General features: G+C 36.1%; 1 protein-coding gene across 1 annotated transcript in view; it reads right to left on the reverse strand.

Annotated features, from left to right (window-relative positions):
* LOC122351579 (potassium voltage-gated channel subfamily H member 7-like) overlaps nucleotides 1-7,623 on the reverse strand; it is an 80,975-nt gene extending 73,352 nt beyond the window's left edge. Inside the window, exons 1-2 of the mRNA XM_043248741.1 lie at nucleotides 6,982-7,623; nucleotides 5,252-5,482 (exon numbers count right to left, since the gene is read on the reverse strand). Coding sequence (XP_043104676.1) covers nucleotides 5,252-5,482; nucleotides 6,982-7,057 — 307 coding nt within the window. The 5' untranslated portion in view covers nucleotides 7,058-7,623. The remainder of the gene's footprint in view (nucleotides 1-5,251; nucleotides 5,483-6,981) is intronic.
* Between the last annotated feature and the right edge of the window lie 10,822 nt (nucleotides 7,624-18,445).

Here is an 18,445-nt window from a genome sequence, read left to right on the forward strand (position 1 = left end):
ATTATCATAAATTCGATCTCTTTCCCTCTCAGGCATCTTCAGACATGTTGCAGGACCGTTTGAGCTGTCTTGCTGTCTACTTCACACATAACCAGCATCCTTCTAATGCTACATGCTAACTTAAATGGATCCTTAGAAGTGATTGATTTGGAACGCTCCACACAGGCATCAATAGAATAGAAAAGGTTATGTATAAAAGTATATGATACTCTCATAAGCATAAAAAAGTTTTCACAAAAATGGAAAAAATATATAGATATTTGTTGTATTTTTGCTTAAATAAAATAAATTGCATTTAATTAAAACAATTTCAGTAAAATATTCCTTCTATTATTTATTCATAATATTTTTATTAATTACTCTATTTAAGCTATTATTTTGCTTGTTTTATTGTCCTCCTATGTGTATAAGTTACATATCATTAACATAATTATTTATTTTTAAAATAAATAATTAATTAGTTTTTTTTATTATTGTTTCATTTTTACTAAATTAACCCCAAACTAAAGAAAGTTGCATATTAATATATCATATAAATATATATTTTAATATATATTTAATTGTTTTATTGTCCTCTAACATATATAAACTGCATTTTTTTTTTTCTAATTTTCATTAAGTCATTAATTAACCTCAAAAATGTATCCATTTTCATGCAAATATTTTTCCATTGATGCATCGACTTTCACAAAATATTCTTTATCCTCCCAATTAAACAAACAAAGTTTTAGGAAAGATTACGTTTTTTTATTGTCAATGTTTAGTCGACAAATTGATAATTTTTCACAAAAACGTTCCAACTTATTTTTATTCCCCCTGATTAAACAAAACAGAAATTCATTTTCTATTCTGATGCCATTAGAGCTATCGGAGTCCACGTATCTAACGTAAAAATAAGCGTTCAATAATTTGAACATAATTTGCGTGATAAGTGATACTGAGACCTCGAGGCTCATCAGTAAAGACTGGTTCCAAACAACTAGTTCAATCGGCCGATTCTGTTCAGGAACGACGCTACAAGCACGTGTACGGAAATAAATAAACAACTAGATGGCTCATCAGCTTTGCATGAGCGCTGTAATCCATCATGAGCCGCGAGTGAGGTGTCAGATGCACCGCTGTAACAACTCCATTAAGACTGCACACGAGCTGACATCTCCATATGCTCTACAACACGCAGGTGACATCAGAGCCCATTACCCACAAACCTCTTCATCCGCAGCGCGCCCTGGAAGTACTAAACAAACCCTCTTAACCAGGGATCACGGCAGAGACACACATGCACACACACACACACACACACGCACGCACGCAGTGTTTGTTACAACAGTTTGAAGCTGCAGATGTCTTTTCGTAGCTTCTCGCAAGAAACCGCATTTCGTATTGTCATCGGGATAAATCGAGGGAGGACGTTAAGATGTTTTTTTAGCCAGAACTTTGCCTTTTTATTATATCAGTTTGGCTTTTGTTTTGAGCTCAAGTGTTACGTAATGTGAAGCACTTTTGCTTTACATTACATAACAGTAATAAGAGAAGAGAACAACTCAAACGAGATGGGATCCTTTTATTTTTTGTACCCCTAAGTATTTACTCGATTAAACAGTCATCACTTTACACTATTTCATTGGAAAGCATATTTCATCGTCATCGCATAAGCTAGTGAGTTTGTGATTTGTACGATTTTTCTTTTATGTTTTTGAAATATTTTCGACTCACAGAGGCTGCGTTTAATTGATTAAAAATACAAAAAAAACGTAAACGTTGTGAAATGTTATTACAATGTAAAATAATTGTTTTCGATTTAAATACATTTTAACGTGTAATTTATTCCTGCGGCGCAAAGCTGAATTTTCTTCAGTCTTCAGAGTCACGTGATCCTTCAGAAATCATTCTAACGTGCTGGATCTGATGCTCAAGGCACACTTAGGATTGTTATCAATGTTGAAAACAGTTGCGCTGCTTCGTATTTTTAGCGAAACTGTAATAATAGTTTTTTAAGATTCTTCAAAAGTTGAAAAGAACAGCATTTCTTCGTCTTTGCTATCACTTCTGATCACTTGAACGCATCGCGTGTTGTTTAATGCAGCTTTAGATTCATTAAGCATCAACAAAAGTCTTATCAGATCCCAATTACCTCATCTTAGAGGCTCTTCTTCTCCTAAACATCTTCATTGAGGTGCTTTATCTACCTCAAATTTAATTACACCTGCTTTATAATTCATATCTTTGTCTGAATAGGCCTCACAAGGTTCCTGGCAGGAGCCCTGGGTCTCAGGTGAGCGGCGCTGCTCTGATGTGATGTATTGTTAGTCTGTGTGTACAGGGTGTTGAATTTCACTCTCAGCTTGATAGCACTCTTTAACCGAACCTCTAATGATTTCTTAATGAGGCTCAGTCTGCGTTTCAGTCCTGCTTTTATGCTAGCTAAAACGCTGCTTATTATTATCTACGTACAGGGGAATGGCTGTTGAAATCGCCCTACACCAGCTGCTATTAAATTGCAGTATTCAGCTGAAACTGCAAAGGCAAGTGATTAAACAATAGCAATATATATATATATATATATATATATATATATATATATATATATATATATATACATATATACATAGATATTCCCCAGCTGAAGTTCATCGTTAAAGGTTTTTAACTCTTGACGTTATTACTGAGATATGCTGTTATGTGTTGAATAGATATCAGAAATACAGTTTATCATGTGTATTCACTGGCAATATCCCATTATTGATACGTCAGCCTATTAATCTTCCTTGCATTCTTGAAATTGAATTTAAATTAAAATGATGCAGTTTTTGAGTCTACTATTACATGTTGTCTTCTGCATATGTTTTCAGTTTAAATACATGTTGCCGTTCACACGTTACTTTTACTATATATTATTTGAATTATTATTGTTAAATGTCAACATTTCAGTTATGATTTTCATGTATATCAGATTATCGATTATGAATTAAACTTCCGTCAGCCAAACCCATTTGATGTAAACTATCTCAGGCCTCCTTAAAAACACATTTGCACGTGCAAGTGTTTTTAATAATTTGAAGGTGCTTGCTTGCAAATCTCATAGTCACGAATCCAGTGTCATGTGCGGTTGCCATGGAATTTCTGTGAATTTGATATGGTTGCTAAGGTGTTCTGGATGGTTGCCGGGTGGCCAAAAAAGCGTATCAGTCTTATGATTTTCTGGAATGTTTTTCTGCCTTTTTTATTGTCCTCCGAAATGTATAAATTATATTAATGATGTTAAAAAGATCAAAAAAGTTACTGGACAGAAAAAAATGTATTTAGAGCTATTTTACATCAGCGTATATATATTTTTCATTTATAATGTTTAGTAAGCAATTTTTTTTAAATGGATCTATTTTCAGAAAAACTATTTTTTGGGGTATTGTCTATTGTAAAACGGACTGTAACAAATTATTATCACATATATTTCCCATTGTTGACATAGGTGTCTATTTTTATGTTATTAAAGTTATTGTATATCAGAATATCTAATGGAAAGATATTATATTAATATTATATAAAATTCCGAACAGATCATTTTTGATTGTGATTTTTGAAAATTTGTCATTACCCATAGAAAAAAAAAAAAAAATTGTATTAAACTGTGACAAAATATTCAGTTAAATAAAAATCTCTCCATTTTTGTAGGGTTTTTAAACTACTTTGTGTCCCATAACATTCCTAACTGATAAATTATTACAATCTTATTTAATGTATTTATTTTTTTAATGTGGGGCTATTTTCCATTGTGGAATAGAATCAAATAAAATGACATAATGAATAAAATGACATTTTTCAAGCTATTGGACTTATTCTGTGCCAAAACATCTTACGGAAAAAAAAAATATCTTTGGAGAGTAATTTGTAACCCAGAGGGGCAGGGAGACCTCATGGCTCATGTGACGCACACACTGGGTTTCTGGCTCATCAGTAAAGCATCTTCCCGTGTAGCTGTTCAAACAGTGCTAGCAGAGGCCGATCTGAGCTCTAGCAGCAGACGCTGGCGTGTGTTTTTCTTTAATCCCGTGTGTTTGAAGGGATTGGACAGGCTGAGGGCTGAATTTGACTGAGTTGCTTTAGGCGGGTGTAAGGATGCCCACATTAGTGAGTCTGCTTCACTGCACACTTCAGCTGAAATCAGTTTTCCTCCCCACCAAATGAGGCGCTTACGATATCGTAGCCGAGATGAAACAAAACAGAGAGAGGGCGTGTGAAAGAGAGACGCTACTCGCGTTTCTTGTTCTGTTCCAAACCTAGTGAGCTGCTCTCGTAAGTGCACTTAAAGTGTAAAAATACACCGAATTCATTCAATACCGTAAAGTATTAAAACTCGACAGCTGGTGTATTATGTTGTGTATTTTGCTTCAGTTTAGTTTAACATCATTTAGTTTCATCACCTATTCTGTTGTAACCTATTTTTCCATCAAGTGAGTACTATTTTATAGCGGACACTAACTGGTGACTTCAGAAAACATATATAGTACATATTTGTTACCAGCCATGAAACTCTACAAATGTCAATTTTCATTGAAAAAAACGGCCGAAAAAAAAGAAACGTATATAATTGCACTTTTTCATTCATTCGTTTATTCGCTCGCTCTCTCATTTACTCACTCGCTCAAATTGTAAAAAAATAAAATAATACTTTTAAAGTATTTCCTAATGTAATAAATGTATTCAGTCATTATTATTATTATTTTAATAGTTATTAGTAATGAATTATTATTATGGTTCACACACACAGTATATATTTTGAAAATATTTACATATTTATATTCTTTTCATCTATATTATATATAAATATATTTTATATATAAACATGATATTTTTTCTAAATATACACATGTGTGTTTATATATATACGTAATAAAAACACGCAGTACACACAAAAACATTACTTTTTGATTTCTTTTAAGCATCAACTATAGAGCTTGTATTTTGAAGGGAAACTGCCTGCAAACTTCTTTTATGCAAGACGTTTCTCATTACAAACTTTTTCAAAAGCATGCTATAAGCAAGTCTCAGTCTCACGGCACCTGCCGAGATGAAGTTTCCATCAAGCTGTTTGTAATGCAAGCACACGGCCTGTGTGAACAGCCCCTTAGAAGGCAGCTGCCTTCTGTTTCTAAGCAAGGATGCGTGCTTGGCTTTGGAACGGAGCCATCCTTTCTTTTTCTACACGGCTCAAAACCACTGACCCAAAAGGAAAGGATGGGGTTGGACTCACCGTCCTTGCGATGGTACGTAATCTCCACTTTCCGTTCCTCCGACCCCAGGAGAGCCTGGGCCACCTGCGCAATCGCGTGTCTCTTGGTTTGCTCGCCGTGCAGGAAGTCGCATGTGCAAGGTTTCTGCATGATATCTGGCCGTGAGAACCCTGTCATCTCGCAGAATGCGTCGTTGCAGTAAATAATAGCGCAGTTCTGGACCCGGGCATTGGCTATGATGAACTTCTTATCTGTAAATGACCGCACAAAATTAGTACAGTGTGGGATTGGATGATCATTTGATGAGAAATTTGAACATATTTTAAGATGCGCATTCAAGCAAAAGAGGAGATCCATATGACAAATAAGCTCAAGTGAGTCTGGTTTTCATCCAGTTTATAAGAGAGTAATTAAAATACTAGACTTATAACAATATCTTATGACAATGTTCTGGTATATTATGAGCTAACATTGTTGGTTTAACCAAACTGAAGGTACTGTGGAGGTAATGTAAGCTAAAAAGAGAGTTCAGAAAACATTATTTTAGATTATTATTTTTACTATAATTGACAAATAAAGATTTAGAGCACGTCATTTAACATTAATAACAAGCTAACACCCGTCTTATTTAGTGAGTTTTACTGGTTTTTTTTAACAAAGCAACAAAAAGTTATATTTTACATAACTTACTTTTATTACATTTTGACGTTTTACAGCTAAATTGCACAATCAAATTTAACCTGAGATTTTGAACGCACTGTACAGCTTATATAATGAGTGCTTAAAAACCTTACATGCCGTAAAAATCCTCTAAATACGCTCCAGTAGTCTAGATTTCACTGTGTGCATGCGTGTGTAATCTTCAGTATGAGAGCACTGTTTATCTGACTGTGCATACATGCAGAGCATGCCTTCATTCATGCATTTCAATGGTTATAGCTGCTGTGTACACAAACGCGCTCATCTGACAGATGCATCTGAAGTGTAAACACTAAAGAGCCACAATGCAGAAAGTCTCCTGACCGTCATCTGCCAGTCTCTCTGAAAGCCTCTGTGCAGGTCCCTGCCATTACTCTGATGCCCTAAAGCTTTGTAAAAGCCCCGTGACACATAATGCTGTATATTAAGTCGTTTCGTAGTTTATTTTTTATTGATAATAGTGTTGTAAGAAGAAACTGCATGCGCACAAATGCAGTGAACGAGCTGAAAAAACAAAAAAACTGTTTACTTTTCTTACATGGAGCTCTGTGTGTGTGTGTGTGTGTGTGTGTGTGTGTGTTTGAATATAGTACATATGTGACCATGGACCAGTGGTAGCATTGGTATATTTGTAGCAATAGCCAACAATATAACATCGCATGGGTCAAAATGATTGATATCATGTTTCAAGAAGATGTTTTATAAACTTATTAGCGTAAATACATCAAAACATAGTTTTTGAACAGTAATATGCATTGCTAAGAACTTCATTTGGACGACTTTAAGAGATTTTTTCATTCAGATTCCGGATTTTCAAACAGTTCTATCTCAGCCATGAATGATCTTATCCTAACAAACCGTTCATCAATAAAAAGCTTATTTATTCAGTAAATATCAGTATCATTTTTTTTAAATAGCCTTATGACTGGTCTTTGTGGTCCAGGGTCAAATATCAGCTATATTTATGCATGCATGTTAATACTAGCACTTCATTTAGCATCTAAATCACATGGAGACAAAGAAGCGCGCATGTTTGTTTTGCGATACTTACTCTGCCCCTCGAATTTCCGTATTATTATTCCAAGAAAGGTATTCTGTGGAGCGACATGACCTCTCCGTACAGGCATGATTGTGACAATCTTCAGGCGTTCGTCCGCAAAAAAACCTCCTCAAAGTTATCGCTGCATCTGAACGGCGGCTCTTTGTCCGATCTCTCCACTTTCAGGGCGCTTTTGTCGGCGTGAACTCAGATGCGTCGGTTGTAGTCACACGCGTGTCGGAACCTTGGCTGAACTCCTCGAAACCGACACCGACGGGAATCGGTGATGAGGAAGAGTCGGGCGAGAGTCGGGCGCGGGAGCATCGCTGTCCGCAGACGGGTGAAGTCCTGCGTGGTGCTGAAAGCTGAACGGAAGGCTGTGTTGCGATCCGCCTCTAGGGGCTTTGACTGAGCTCCGCCGCCCAGGGCTGACACTAAACTCACCCCAGCGCGCAGTCAGCCTCAGCGGCGCTCGTTTCGTCGATGATACGTAAAGGGGGTTGAGTTATCGCGCTCATGACTTTGAAGTGTAAAAAAAAAAAACAACAACGGCAGAGGCGTGGATCTATCAAACTAATGTAAGTAGGCGACACAATAGGCGCGTCCCAAATTGCGTGCTTCTGTGACGCTTTGTAGTGTAGCAGAGTAGCGCGTTCGCACAAAAAACTCAAAATGAAAAAGTCCACTTTAAATACCCGGATGATGCACCGACAAAACGAAGCGCGGAATGTTCAACACTTTATGCGCGGCTTTGAAAACGAAGGGGGAGGGGCTCTCACGCTCCGATTATCATTGACACAATAACCTTAAAAAATCACGCGCTACATGGTTGAGTGGGCTACATAGTGTGCGAGTTAATAGTGCACGGTGCGTCGTATGGGACGCTGGAAATGCTCTAGCACGCGTACACGTTTAGCTAGTCTAGCGAATTCACAACGGCTAACTATTATTAAGATTTGCGTTAGGTGGCGTGTTTGTATTTCTACGTGCATTCGATAATGTAAGAATTCACCAAAGAGCGAAAGGAAGTAGCATTTGTCGGAGAACTAATTTCCATAGATGTGTAATTTCTGTCAGTTATTGTCGGTCTCGCGCGACCGCGGCCGTTGGGCTTTAAAGTGGCTTCCGGTGACACTGTCGTGCTCCTTGAAGTTATTTTAGCTGCACAAGAACAGCTCTTTAAAGTATTTTTTTTCATCTGAAAACGTCGTGGAATCGCAGAAGTGCGCAATAAACGAAGGTTAATATCGTAATTTGACGACGAAATTTTTGGGGAGCGGAAGGGACCTGATGTGAGATCAACCAATCAGAGGGGTTCCGGAGTCTCGCTCGATCTTTTGATTGGTTAAAGTTAATAGACAACGTCTCGTGTTTTTCTGCGGGTGCTCCGCCATGTTCGGAGGAAATCGGTGTAAGTTGTTTACCATACGAGTTTTTTTTCAGTTAAATGAAGTCAAGTGTATAGTCTTTAACTTACCTGTATAATTTCTTTTTAATCTATTTGTTTGCTTATTTTTATTTTAGAGTGTACTGTCGTTGTTTCTCATATGCCAAGTATATCACAAGATTCTTGAAGCAAGTATACATGTTGCTAAGTTTGCTAGCAGCACCAAATGAGAATGTAGGTGTAAACAAGATGAACCAACTGTACCTCAGAATAACCTACAGAAAACCCTTTTTAAAAATGAATGGGGTTTTGTGATTCTTATTCAGATCTTCTCAGCTGCGATACAATGACCTGTCCATGGTCCTGAACCGCCCTCTACAATACTCCCTCTCTATATTACTACCAGACCTTTATTCGGAGAACCCTTAATACCTCAACCTTATAAACATGATGCAAATTTACTGAATGGGCCTCACCGCCGCCGTGCCAGTGTTCGCATTAATCCATGCCTGCTGACGATTTCAAGCTAATCTCAAAGGTTGGGTGCTATGCGGCTTCAACAGCGCTTAAAAAAGAAGGAAAGAGGCAGAAAGAAAGAAAGAGCAGAATGGAGAGCTTGTCTTACTGAAACATCTGTCCCAGTATTTCACTGAGGGCTGAAAACCCATCTGCTCCATTGAGAAAAAACAAGAGGATGGACAGCATTGAAAAGCAAACACCAACAACAGAACCGCCTTTAATGTTGGACCTGCTGCTCCTTTTACAAAACGTCTTGTCACGTTTAATTGTTTTGTGTCTTTGTTTGATTTGCAAAAGGTAACGTAATCTCTATTATCTCTATTATCTCTATTGTTTCTCCTAGACAGCAGTGATAATGAAGAGAAAAATGGAGACGTCTGCTTGTGTCCAGAGAAAAATCTCCTGCAGTTTCACACATAGAAGCTTGTTTCACCACAGAATGAAAAAAATGAAGAAGGTAATTTTGACTTTTATCTCACAATTCCGAAGATATTTTTCTCTTATCTTAAATAAAAGCCTTAAGTGTGAGATATGAACTCTTCATTTCATGATACAAACAACAGTGAGAATAAAATAAAATTGCGTGATAAAGTCGCAGTTGCCCTTTTACCCTTTTATCGTATATATTTGTCTATATATTTCAGCAATATCTCAAACTGATTTTCCAAGATGCAATTACAACCTTGCTGTGATCATTTCTATTCAAATGATTGGAATTGCTATTCACATTAATTTACAGAGTACATGAATGCAATGATCCTACAAGCAAGACGTCTTGAAAATTCATTAGCCTAACTGCTGGAGTTTGTATTAAGTCAGACTGGAAGTGTTTTGAAAAAGTCTTTGTGTGCAGCTCTGATAGGGAGTTTAATTGCATGTGGCGCTCACAGCGATGATGATGATGATGGAGGCTATCTGGATTCTGGATACTGATCCAAACAGAAAGTGTACCGTTGCCACGGCAACCTCCTCAGACGAAGCCCATTTCTGAATATGTCATTTTCCGAAGACTAGACTCCCACCACCCAAACCTTTTGTTTCCGACTTCCTGTGGGGGAGTTCGAGCCCTAACCGAGGGGGGGGAGTCAGAGCCCTCTGTAATTCAAAACCCTGATGCGAGTGACTCAAAAGCAGAAGACGGAGCTCCAGGTGTCAGTGTGAGACTCACACAGCTGTTGGAGTGTGTCATCAAACATGGCAGCAGCTCAGAGTTGTTTGTCACACGTCTGCTGTTGGAGTTTGCATGTGACATGTTCAAAACGCTACCTTTGCATTTGGTTTTAATGTCTCTCATGCTGCATTGAGTCTTAATGTCAGCTGCATAAGACATGGATGTGGGACATGTGCATGGATGAATCTGTTTAAAATCAGTTCAAATCAATCCAGCCAGCTACAGTTTTAACTACAAGCCAAAAGACTTTAAAAATAATTTTTAGATGACATATGAAGCAGACATGATAAAAAATAAAGATCATAGGACCATAAATGCAATGAAATGCCATTATCATTACTGTAATTCAAAAATATTGTCTTATATATATATATATATATATATATATATATATATATATATATATATATATATATATATATATATATATATATATATATATATATATATATATATATATATATATATATATATATATATATATATATATATATATATATATATATATATATAGTACTATATTTTTTAGTTTTTGGCCCTGTTGCATGTATGGTCATAAAACATGGCTTTATAAATACTAGCCTGGCAAAATAAATAAAACTAATATTTTAATTTAACTAAATATTTATACATCACAACAGTATTTGAGCTACATTTAATTTATGCCTTTAAATATATTATATTGTAAGAAATGATTGAATTTTCTTGATGAAATATGAAAATGAATATATAAAGCATATTCTTTTTCATGTGAATTTGGTGTGAAATGAGATTCCTGGACTGTGAATGGATTGTAGAGGGTCAAACCTAGATCTGGATTGTCATCACTTCTGGAGGTGGTCGTTTCTGACAATGTAATTAGTTTCTGAGCCATGATCGTTCACAGCTTTTCTTCCGCCGACTGATATGAGATCTGTATCTCCTGAGCAGTCAGTCACAAGAAGACATTGCAAATCTCTGAGAATCCGAAAGGCTGTGGTTTACCTAATGTTTCACTGAGGCACTGAATGAGAGAGCCTGTGTGTGTGTGTGTGTGTGTGTGAGCGCTTTTCGAATTAAACAGTGCAAGCTGTGAGATCAGTCTGAAATGATCAGGGATCACTGAAATCCCACCCACGGTAACGCCCCCTTTTCTTCAAACCCTCTTTTTGTTTTCGACATCTGCTGAGGATCTGCTGATACCTGAGCTGTTCACGAACCGACGAGCTTCATACAAGCTAAAGCGCGTGACGCACACTCGTCAGCGTCCAGGTCTGTTGACTCTGCATGGGTGTGAGGTAATACCGGGTGAAGGGGGACGTTACTAATCCTGCGTGTGAGATTTAAATGATGCACAGTGTGAGAGATGACCTGTTCTGATTTGCTCCCCATCTGGACGGGCACTAACCTCAAAAGAAATTGACCATTACAGACACTGCAGGTGTTTGATGTGGCCGCATTTCAGAGAAACTGTGTGCATCTGTGCATTTCAAGCTCTGAAAATGAGTAGTGGCATACGACAGCTTGGCTGAAATTTCATCAAATTACCGCCTTGAAAGCAGAGAGTTGTGATATCGACTAAAATTGCGTCAGAAATGATGCTCATGTTACTGGAAAAAGTGGTCTGCGGCCTTCTTGGCCTGAAAAGTGAAGATAAGCACGGTTTGAGTCCGCTGCGTTTAGTTGAAAATGCATGAAACCACAAAATTCATATGAGCTAAAATGGTTGTTTTTCTTGTTTTGCCTACGTCTAGTGTTTTAGCGGTTTCTCTGCGGTCCAAGCTAATATGATACATTTCGGTATTTGATTGCTGTGTGATGAACAGTTGAGCTCCAATGTAAAATCCAGGTCCTGAAGTAAAACCATGTGAGAAGAAGTCCTGTCTTGGAGGCTATAGATAGCTTGATTGATCTGTGTGTGGCTGAACTAAGCTAAAGCAGAATGGGAACGTCTCTAGCCTGCCCTGTCGTATTTAACCTTCAAAATATGAATGTTTAATCCTTGCTTTCTTCAAGGTGCATAGTGAAAGCCTTGCATCGGTATTCTTAAGTATTACTGCATTTTGTTAGATCAAAAGTCAACTATTCCCAATGAGAGTTAAATGTTTATGCATTAAGCTGTGTTTATTTCATGTAACGCACTGACATGTCAGCATCATGGCAATACGTTTTTTTGTTTTTTTCAGAAAGTGCATGCTGTTTTCCCTGAGCGAGGGGCTCATACTAGACTATATGGCCCCTGATTGTTTCAAAAAGCCGCCGTTTTTCCCTCTGACAGGCTGCCATGGATCCTTCATTTTCCCTTAATCTGCGGGAATGAGGAGCAATTGGCGAGCAGCAGGAGAGAGGAGCGTTTAATCCAACCCTCACGCCAGGAGCCCATCTATCCCATAATGCTTCTCCGTCTCCCTCACCTCCATCTCTCATTCTCTCTCTTTCCTTCTCTCCCGTCCATCATGATTAGGGTCAATGCCATCAGCCTTTTCAATAGCAATACGGCAGGCTGATTTGTTTCCCCTCTGTCGGTCTCTTTGTCTTCCATCCCTTCATTCTCTGCCCAGTCATGTTTTCAGTCTCAAAAACAGCTGTCTGGAATGTAATGAAAGGATAGAAGAAGGAACAATGAACAAACAGCAGACCGTGTTGTCATTTTATGCCAAAAGTTTTTATACCTTCTTTCTTACGAGCTAAAGCTAAGCACGTCCCATCCTAATACTGTAGTTTTGTGAAAGCAGCACTCTTGAGGCTGTGCATTACAGGGATTGTACCTTTTTATCTGCTTTGCAAAATGCATAAGAACTTTTACTGGGGTAAATGTGCAGTACGCCTTTAGTACAGTCTTTATTTGATCTAAATACAGTAAAAAAAAAAAAAAAAAAGCAATGTTGTGAAATATTATTACAATATTTTAGCATGTAATTTAAGGCTGTCATGCAAAGCTGAATTTTACTCACATGATCCTGTAGAAACATCCCACATTGAGAATTGATTGGATTATGAAAATTGGGAATTATAATGTATGTAGTGAAAAAATCGAGATGGACTGGCATCCTTCGTGAAGCAAAGTTGTTTCAGAAAAGAGAATTTTTTTATAAGGTGCATTGTTTAATGTGTTAAAAATAGATTTTATTGAGTATATAATATAGGCCTATGTCCAGCTAACAGTAGCATATTTTTAAAGAAATATTTTTGCTAACATTCCTGTTAGGTTATTGTAACATAAGAATATTCTCTAAACACACAGTTTTTTAAATGTTTATTTTTCCTTGCTTACTTGAAAGTTTAAAACAACAATTAGCAATATTAATTTTGTATTAACATTGAAGTTATACTTTTTGAATGTTCTCTAAACCATCTTAGGTGAATGTCCATCAAAAATCCATGAACAATATTTAAAACACGGTTAGTTTCATTAATTGATTGTCCTATTGGTCTCTGTAAATGCTACAGTAAAAACCTGTTAAATGGTTAACAGTAAATTCCTGTAAAATTTACAGGGGAAAAACGTTAATTGACATTCCAAGCATTTAAAATTGTGTTTTTTCTTTGTTAGGGTTGTACGTTACATCTGATGTTTTTAAATGAACGTTTATTGCATATTTCAGTTTAATTAATCTCACCATGATGGTGTTTAGTGTTTGTGTGAATAACACTGAGCACCTTTCATATATGTTCTTATTTAAAATCTGCTTGTGATGGGCTTTGGTTCATCATGTGACTTTTTCATCACCGCCTGCATTTGGTGGTTATCAGCGTATTTTAAAGGTACAAAACAGATTTCGGTACTTTAATAGGTGGGTGTATTAACATTATATCAGTTCATGAAATTACGGTTCTTAACTGTAAATTTACCGTAAAACCAAAAACGTAGAATTATCGTAGAATTCCAGCAACCAAAGCTGCCTGTTTTTCAACAAAAAAGATTTCCTTCTTTCAATGTAGTTTATCTGAAATTAGCCTACATGCAATAGTTTTATTTAGCTGGAGCTGGATTTGGGCATTTTTCCCATGCGCATGTATCGTCATGGATGCAGGGCCTGTTTGGGCTACAATGCAACACAAGGCTTTCTTTCCGTTCGTTTAGTGAGGTGATAAGTGTCTCACCATGCGAGAGCTTCTATCTTTAGCGAGGGGATTGCGCGTCCCGTGGGAAGAGGCCACAATGTACATTCGCTAAAGAACAGACACATCCCGCCTGTCACACGCTGATAGTGCTGCCACCCCGTCATAAAACTCTGTCTCGCGCTCCTGTTTTCTCTCGCGACGGCTGTCAGCCTCAGATGGTGTCACAGCCTGTCGTAAACTTTCTCTTGCTCTTTATCTCCCCGTCTTTACCTCCATCTCGTTTGTCTTTGTGTGTCGTGTCACCTGTGATTCCCAGAAAGAGCCCTGCGAGCATCGGACCTTCTCTGATGAGGTTATCTGGGACGGTGAAAGGGCCCCGGCGCCACGACCCCTGGAGTGAGAACATATGTCTGCACTTCATACCAGCACTGATAACGCGCGTGAGTTTACAGATTGTGATTGTCTCGCATATGTTTAACACATCTCAACTATACAAGTGTGTCATAGTTTGAAGTACAGCTACTTCTGACAAAGTAGTTACAGTAACTTTAAGATATACAAAACATTTAATTACCAAAAAAGCTTAATGCGCTACTGTTTAAAAGTTTGGGCCAGAATTATTTTGATATCCTTTTTTTTGATAGTCCACTTTATACATTCTTCTAACAGTAAGTAATTAAATGTCAACTAGCAGTCATAAGAGTATTAGAAGACTGTCTCCTTAATATCTTATAACATAATGGCTAGGAAACATAAAAGCACACGGTAACACTGTATTTAAAGGTGTCCATAATACAGTTAATACTAGGCACTACTAGGTAATTACCTGGTTAAGTACTTAGGAGTATCCATTGTACTCACACGACAGAAAATGTACTTATCATGTAACTAAGTTATGGAAGAGCCTGTAGTTACAGTTTGTAATTATTTGATGTAACAGGCAGCTACTGTTACACATATGTTACAGACAGAGTCTGTTACACAGCTACTTATGTAACAAAAAGATTGTCACGTATGTGTTGCAGACTTTACGCAACGTCATTATAAATGTAACATAGACTACTTAAAAAAGCGTAACAAGATTGTAACAAGTTTGGGCCAGAGTTATTTTGAGATAGCGTTATCCTTTTTGGTAACACTTTATTTTGATGATAGTCCACTTTATACATTCTTCTAACAGTAAGAAACTAAATGTCAACTAGCAGTCATAAGAGTATTAGAAGACTGTCTGCTTAATATCTTAAAAGATAATGGCTAGAAAACATAAAAGCACATGGTAACACTGTATTTAAACGTGTCCATAATACAGGTAATACTAGGTACTACTAGGTAATTACCTGGTTAAGTACTTATCAGTATCCATTGTACTCACACGACAGAAAATGTACTTATCATGTAACTAAGTTATGGAAGAGTCTGTAGTTACAGTTTGTAATTATTTGATGTAACAGACAGCTAGTGTTACATATATGTTACAGATCGAGTCTGTTACACAGCTACTTATGTAACAACAAAATTGTCACATATGTGTTGCAGACTTTACACAACGTGAATATAAATGTAACATAGGCTAAAAAGCTTAAAAAATTAAGTGTAACAAGATTGCACTTCATGTGTATCTATACTGTATATATCATGATTTAACCCAACAGTACACATCTTAAATACACCTTTCTAATTACATTAAAATTACAGAATATCACAGACGTAAGCTACTTAAAATAAAGTGTATTTAGATTTGTACTTAAGTGCACAAGTAACTGTGTAACTGCTTGTTACATACGTGTAACAGTAACTGCCGGTTTCATCAAATAATTACAAACTGTAATTTGTAATGTTCCAGACATGTAAATACAGCTACTACTGAATACTTAATTAGGTATTTACTCTGTATTATGACACCTTAAAATAAAGTGTTAACCAACTTATTGTACTAACCCTAAACTTACCCTAACAGTCTGCTCTGAGAGTTAGTAGACATGTAGGCAAAAAGTTACTTAGAATTAGTAGAATGTATAAAGTGTTACCAAAAACGGTCTCGAAATAACAGTCAGTTATTTTCACTAATTAAATAGGTTTTTATCATTTGTATTAGTAGTTTGAATTATTATATATATTGTATATTTTAGTTATTTTAGTACATCAAGTTAAACCAAATGTAAATTTTCTTTTTATTTTATTTCAGTTAATTGTTTGTTTTAGCTCAAGCAATGTTGTTTATGCCGTTAGTTTTAGTTTACAATAAATAAATACTATTTTTTTTATATTTTTGAAAGAAGTCTCTTTTCCTCTCACCAATTCTGCTTTTATTTGATCAAAAGTACTGGAAAAAGAGTATTATTGTGAAATATTATTACAATTTTAAATGGCAGGTTTCAATATGAAAATATTGTCTAATGTACTTATTCCTGCGATCAAAGCTGAATATTCAGCATCATTACTCCAGTGTTCAGTGTCACATGATGCTTCAGATATATGTGCTGATTTGCTTCAGTGTCCAAAACAATTGTGGTGCTTCATATTTTTGTGGAAACCAGGATAACTTCTTCGACGTATAGAAAATCTGCCTGTATAAACATAAAAGTTCAAGCCTTGACTTGTATGCCATATACACCATCGCGGTTTATCTTGAAGTCTTTTGAACTTTTAAATATATAGTTTTTATGACTTTATCCCAATTATCCTCATTCTCTTGGAGTCATTATTGTAAATGAACAGAGTTTACACACAGATGAATGGAATCATGTCTGTGGATTATGAGGACGCAGGATTAGCTCTGATGATTGTGTACAACACAATTAGGTCAAATACAGACCATTATCTCTCTGTTCCAATGTAACAGTGCAGAAAAATGTATTTTTCACCTGGGTTAAAGAGGAGCTCTGAGTATTTTGAGGCTCAAGGGTAAAAGCCAATGAACAAGACATCCATTTATCTAAAGGGACAGGAATAGATTGAATTGGGAAAAGTGATTGTTTCTCAGAATGGATCCAGACTTAGTTGCTAAAACAATGCACAAATAGCCATTTGGCTATTGATTAACATCATCTAATAGGCTGCACAGTTTAAGCTGCATCAGTAAAAAGCACAGTTATTTCAGAAGAGCAAGACATTTTTCATCTGAAAATACAAAGTGCACTAATGTATCGTTCACCATAAGACCAGGAAGCTGCATTAAGCCAATTGTTTTAGCTAATCAAAAGACTTGCAATATTAAAAATGTACATTTCTGACTTGATTTTTGACATTTTTGAAACTAAACAGCACGGTTATTTTATTTATCTACAATTATGACTTAATTACCACTTAAAGATATTGATTAAAAACAAGAAAAATGTAAACACAAGTTAAAATAGAGCTATTTGCCAAGGCAGCATTTGCCATTTTTGTTTAGCTTAACTTGAAGTACTAAAATAAATAAAATTAATAAATAAACATTGTGAAGATAGATAAATTATAGACAAAATTGTATTAATAAAAATTATAAAATTACCAGGTGAGAATTAAAAGGTAAAATTAAAATGATCTAAAAATAATATCTCATTCAAAATATTAACCAAACGTGATCTCTGTTAAACAAAAAATAAAGGGTTAAAAAACGAAAACGGAAAAATATAATACATTAAAAATACCTATATAATAACAAATAAAAATAAAAACAATAATAAAAATAAATAATAAAAACAAATATAAATACCTATTATCTCAGCTAGCTGAAGAGGCAACATTTCTCATTTTAATTTAGTTGAACCTAATATACTATAACTACAACTGAAATAAAAAAGTAATAAAATAAACCTATGTAAACATTTAAAAATGTTGATAAATGATAAAATGATAAATAATGATTTACATAATGATACATTTAAAACAAATCAAAATAATAATGCATTTCAATGTAGAATGTAAAACATTTTTTGGCATTATTAAATATAATAGTGTGTGCATCCTTTTGTGTTATACCGATTGGGTTTTGTACTACATGAAGATGATGTGAGCAAATAAAGACAGTAGGTTCATTTTGTGTGAACTAGTCTTTTAAGGGTGAAGTATTTGAACTGGTTAGTGTCCTCTTAGGTGGCTTCAAACCACAAAGTAAGCTCAATGAGCCGTGTGTGTGTGTGTGTGTGTGTGTGTACTCAATGGGCTTATTACCTCACCCTCATCTGTGCCTGACCCGGCCCCCGCTATCACACACGTAACCATAGTAACCACCCAGCACCATCACAGGCTGCTTTTTCTCAATGCAAATTGACTTTGTGCTTCTAAAGCCCCCCAGATCTTCAACCCTTCACCAGCACACCGCTCTCACAAATTAAACAGCCCAGACACAGTGTCACATTTCAACAATTAAA

Source organism: Puntigrus tetrazona, chromosome 9, assembly GCF_018831695.1.
Source record: "Puntigrus tetrazona isolate hp1 chromosome 9, ASM1883169v1, whole genome shotgun sequence".
Lineage (NCBI taxonomy): Eukaryota > Metazoa > Chordata > Actinopteri > Cypriniformes > Cyprinidae > Puntigrus > Puntigrus tetrazona.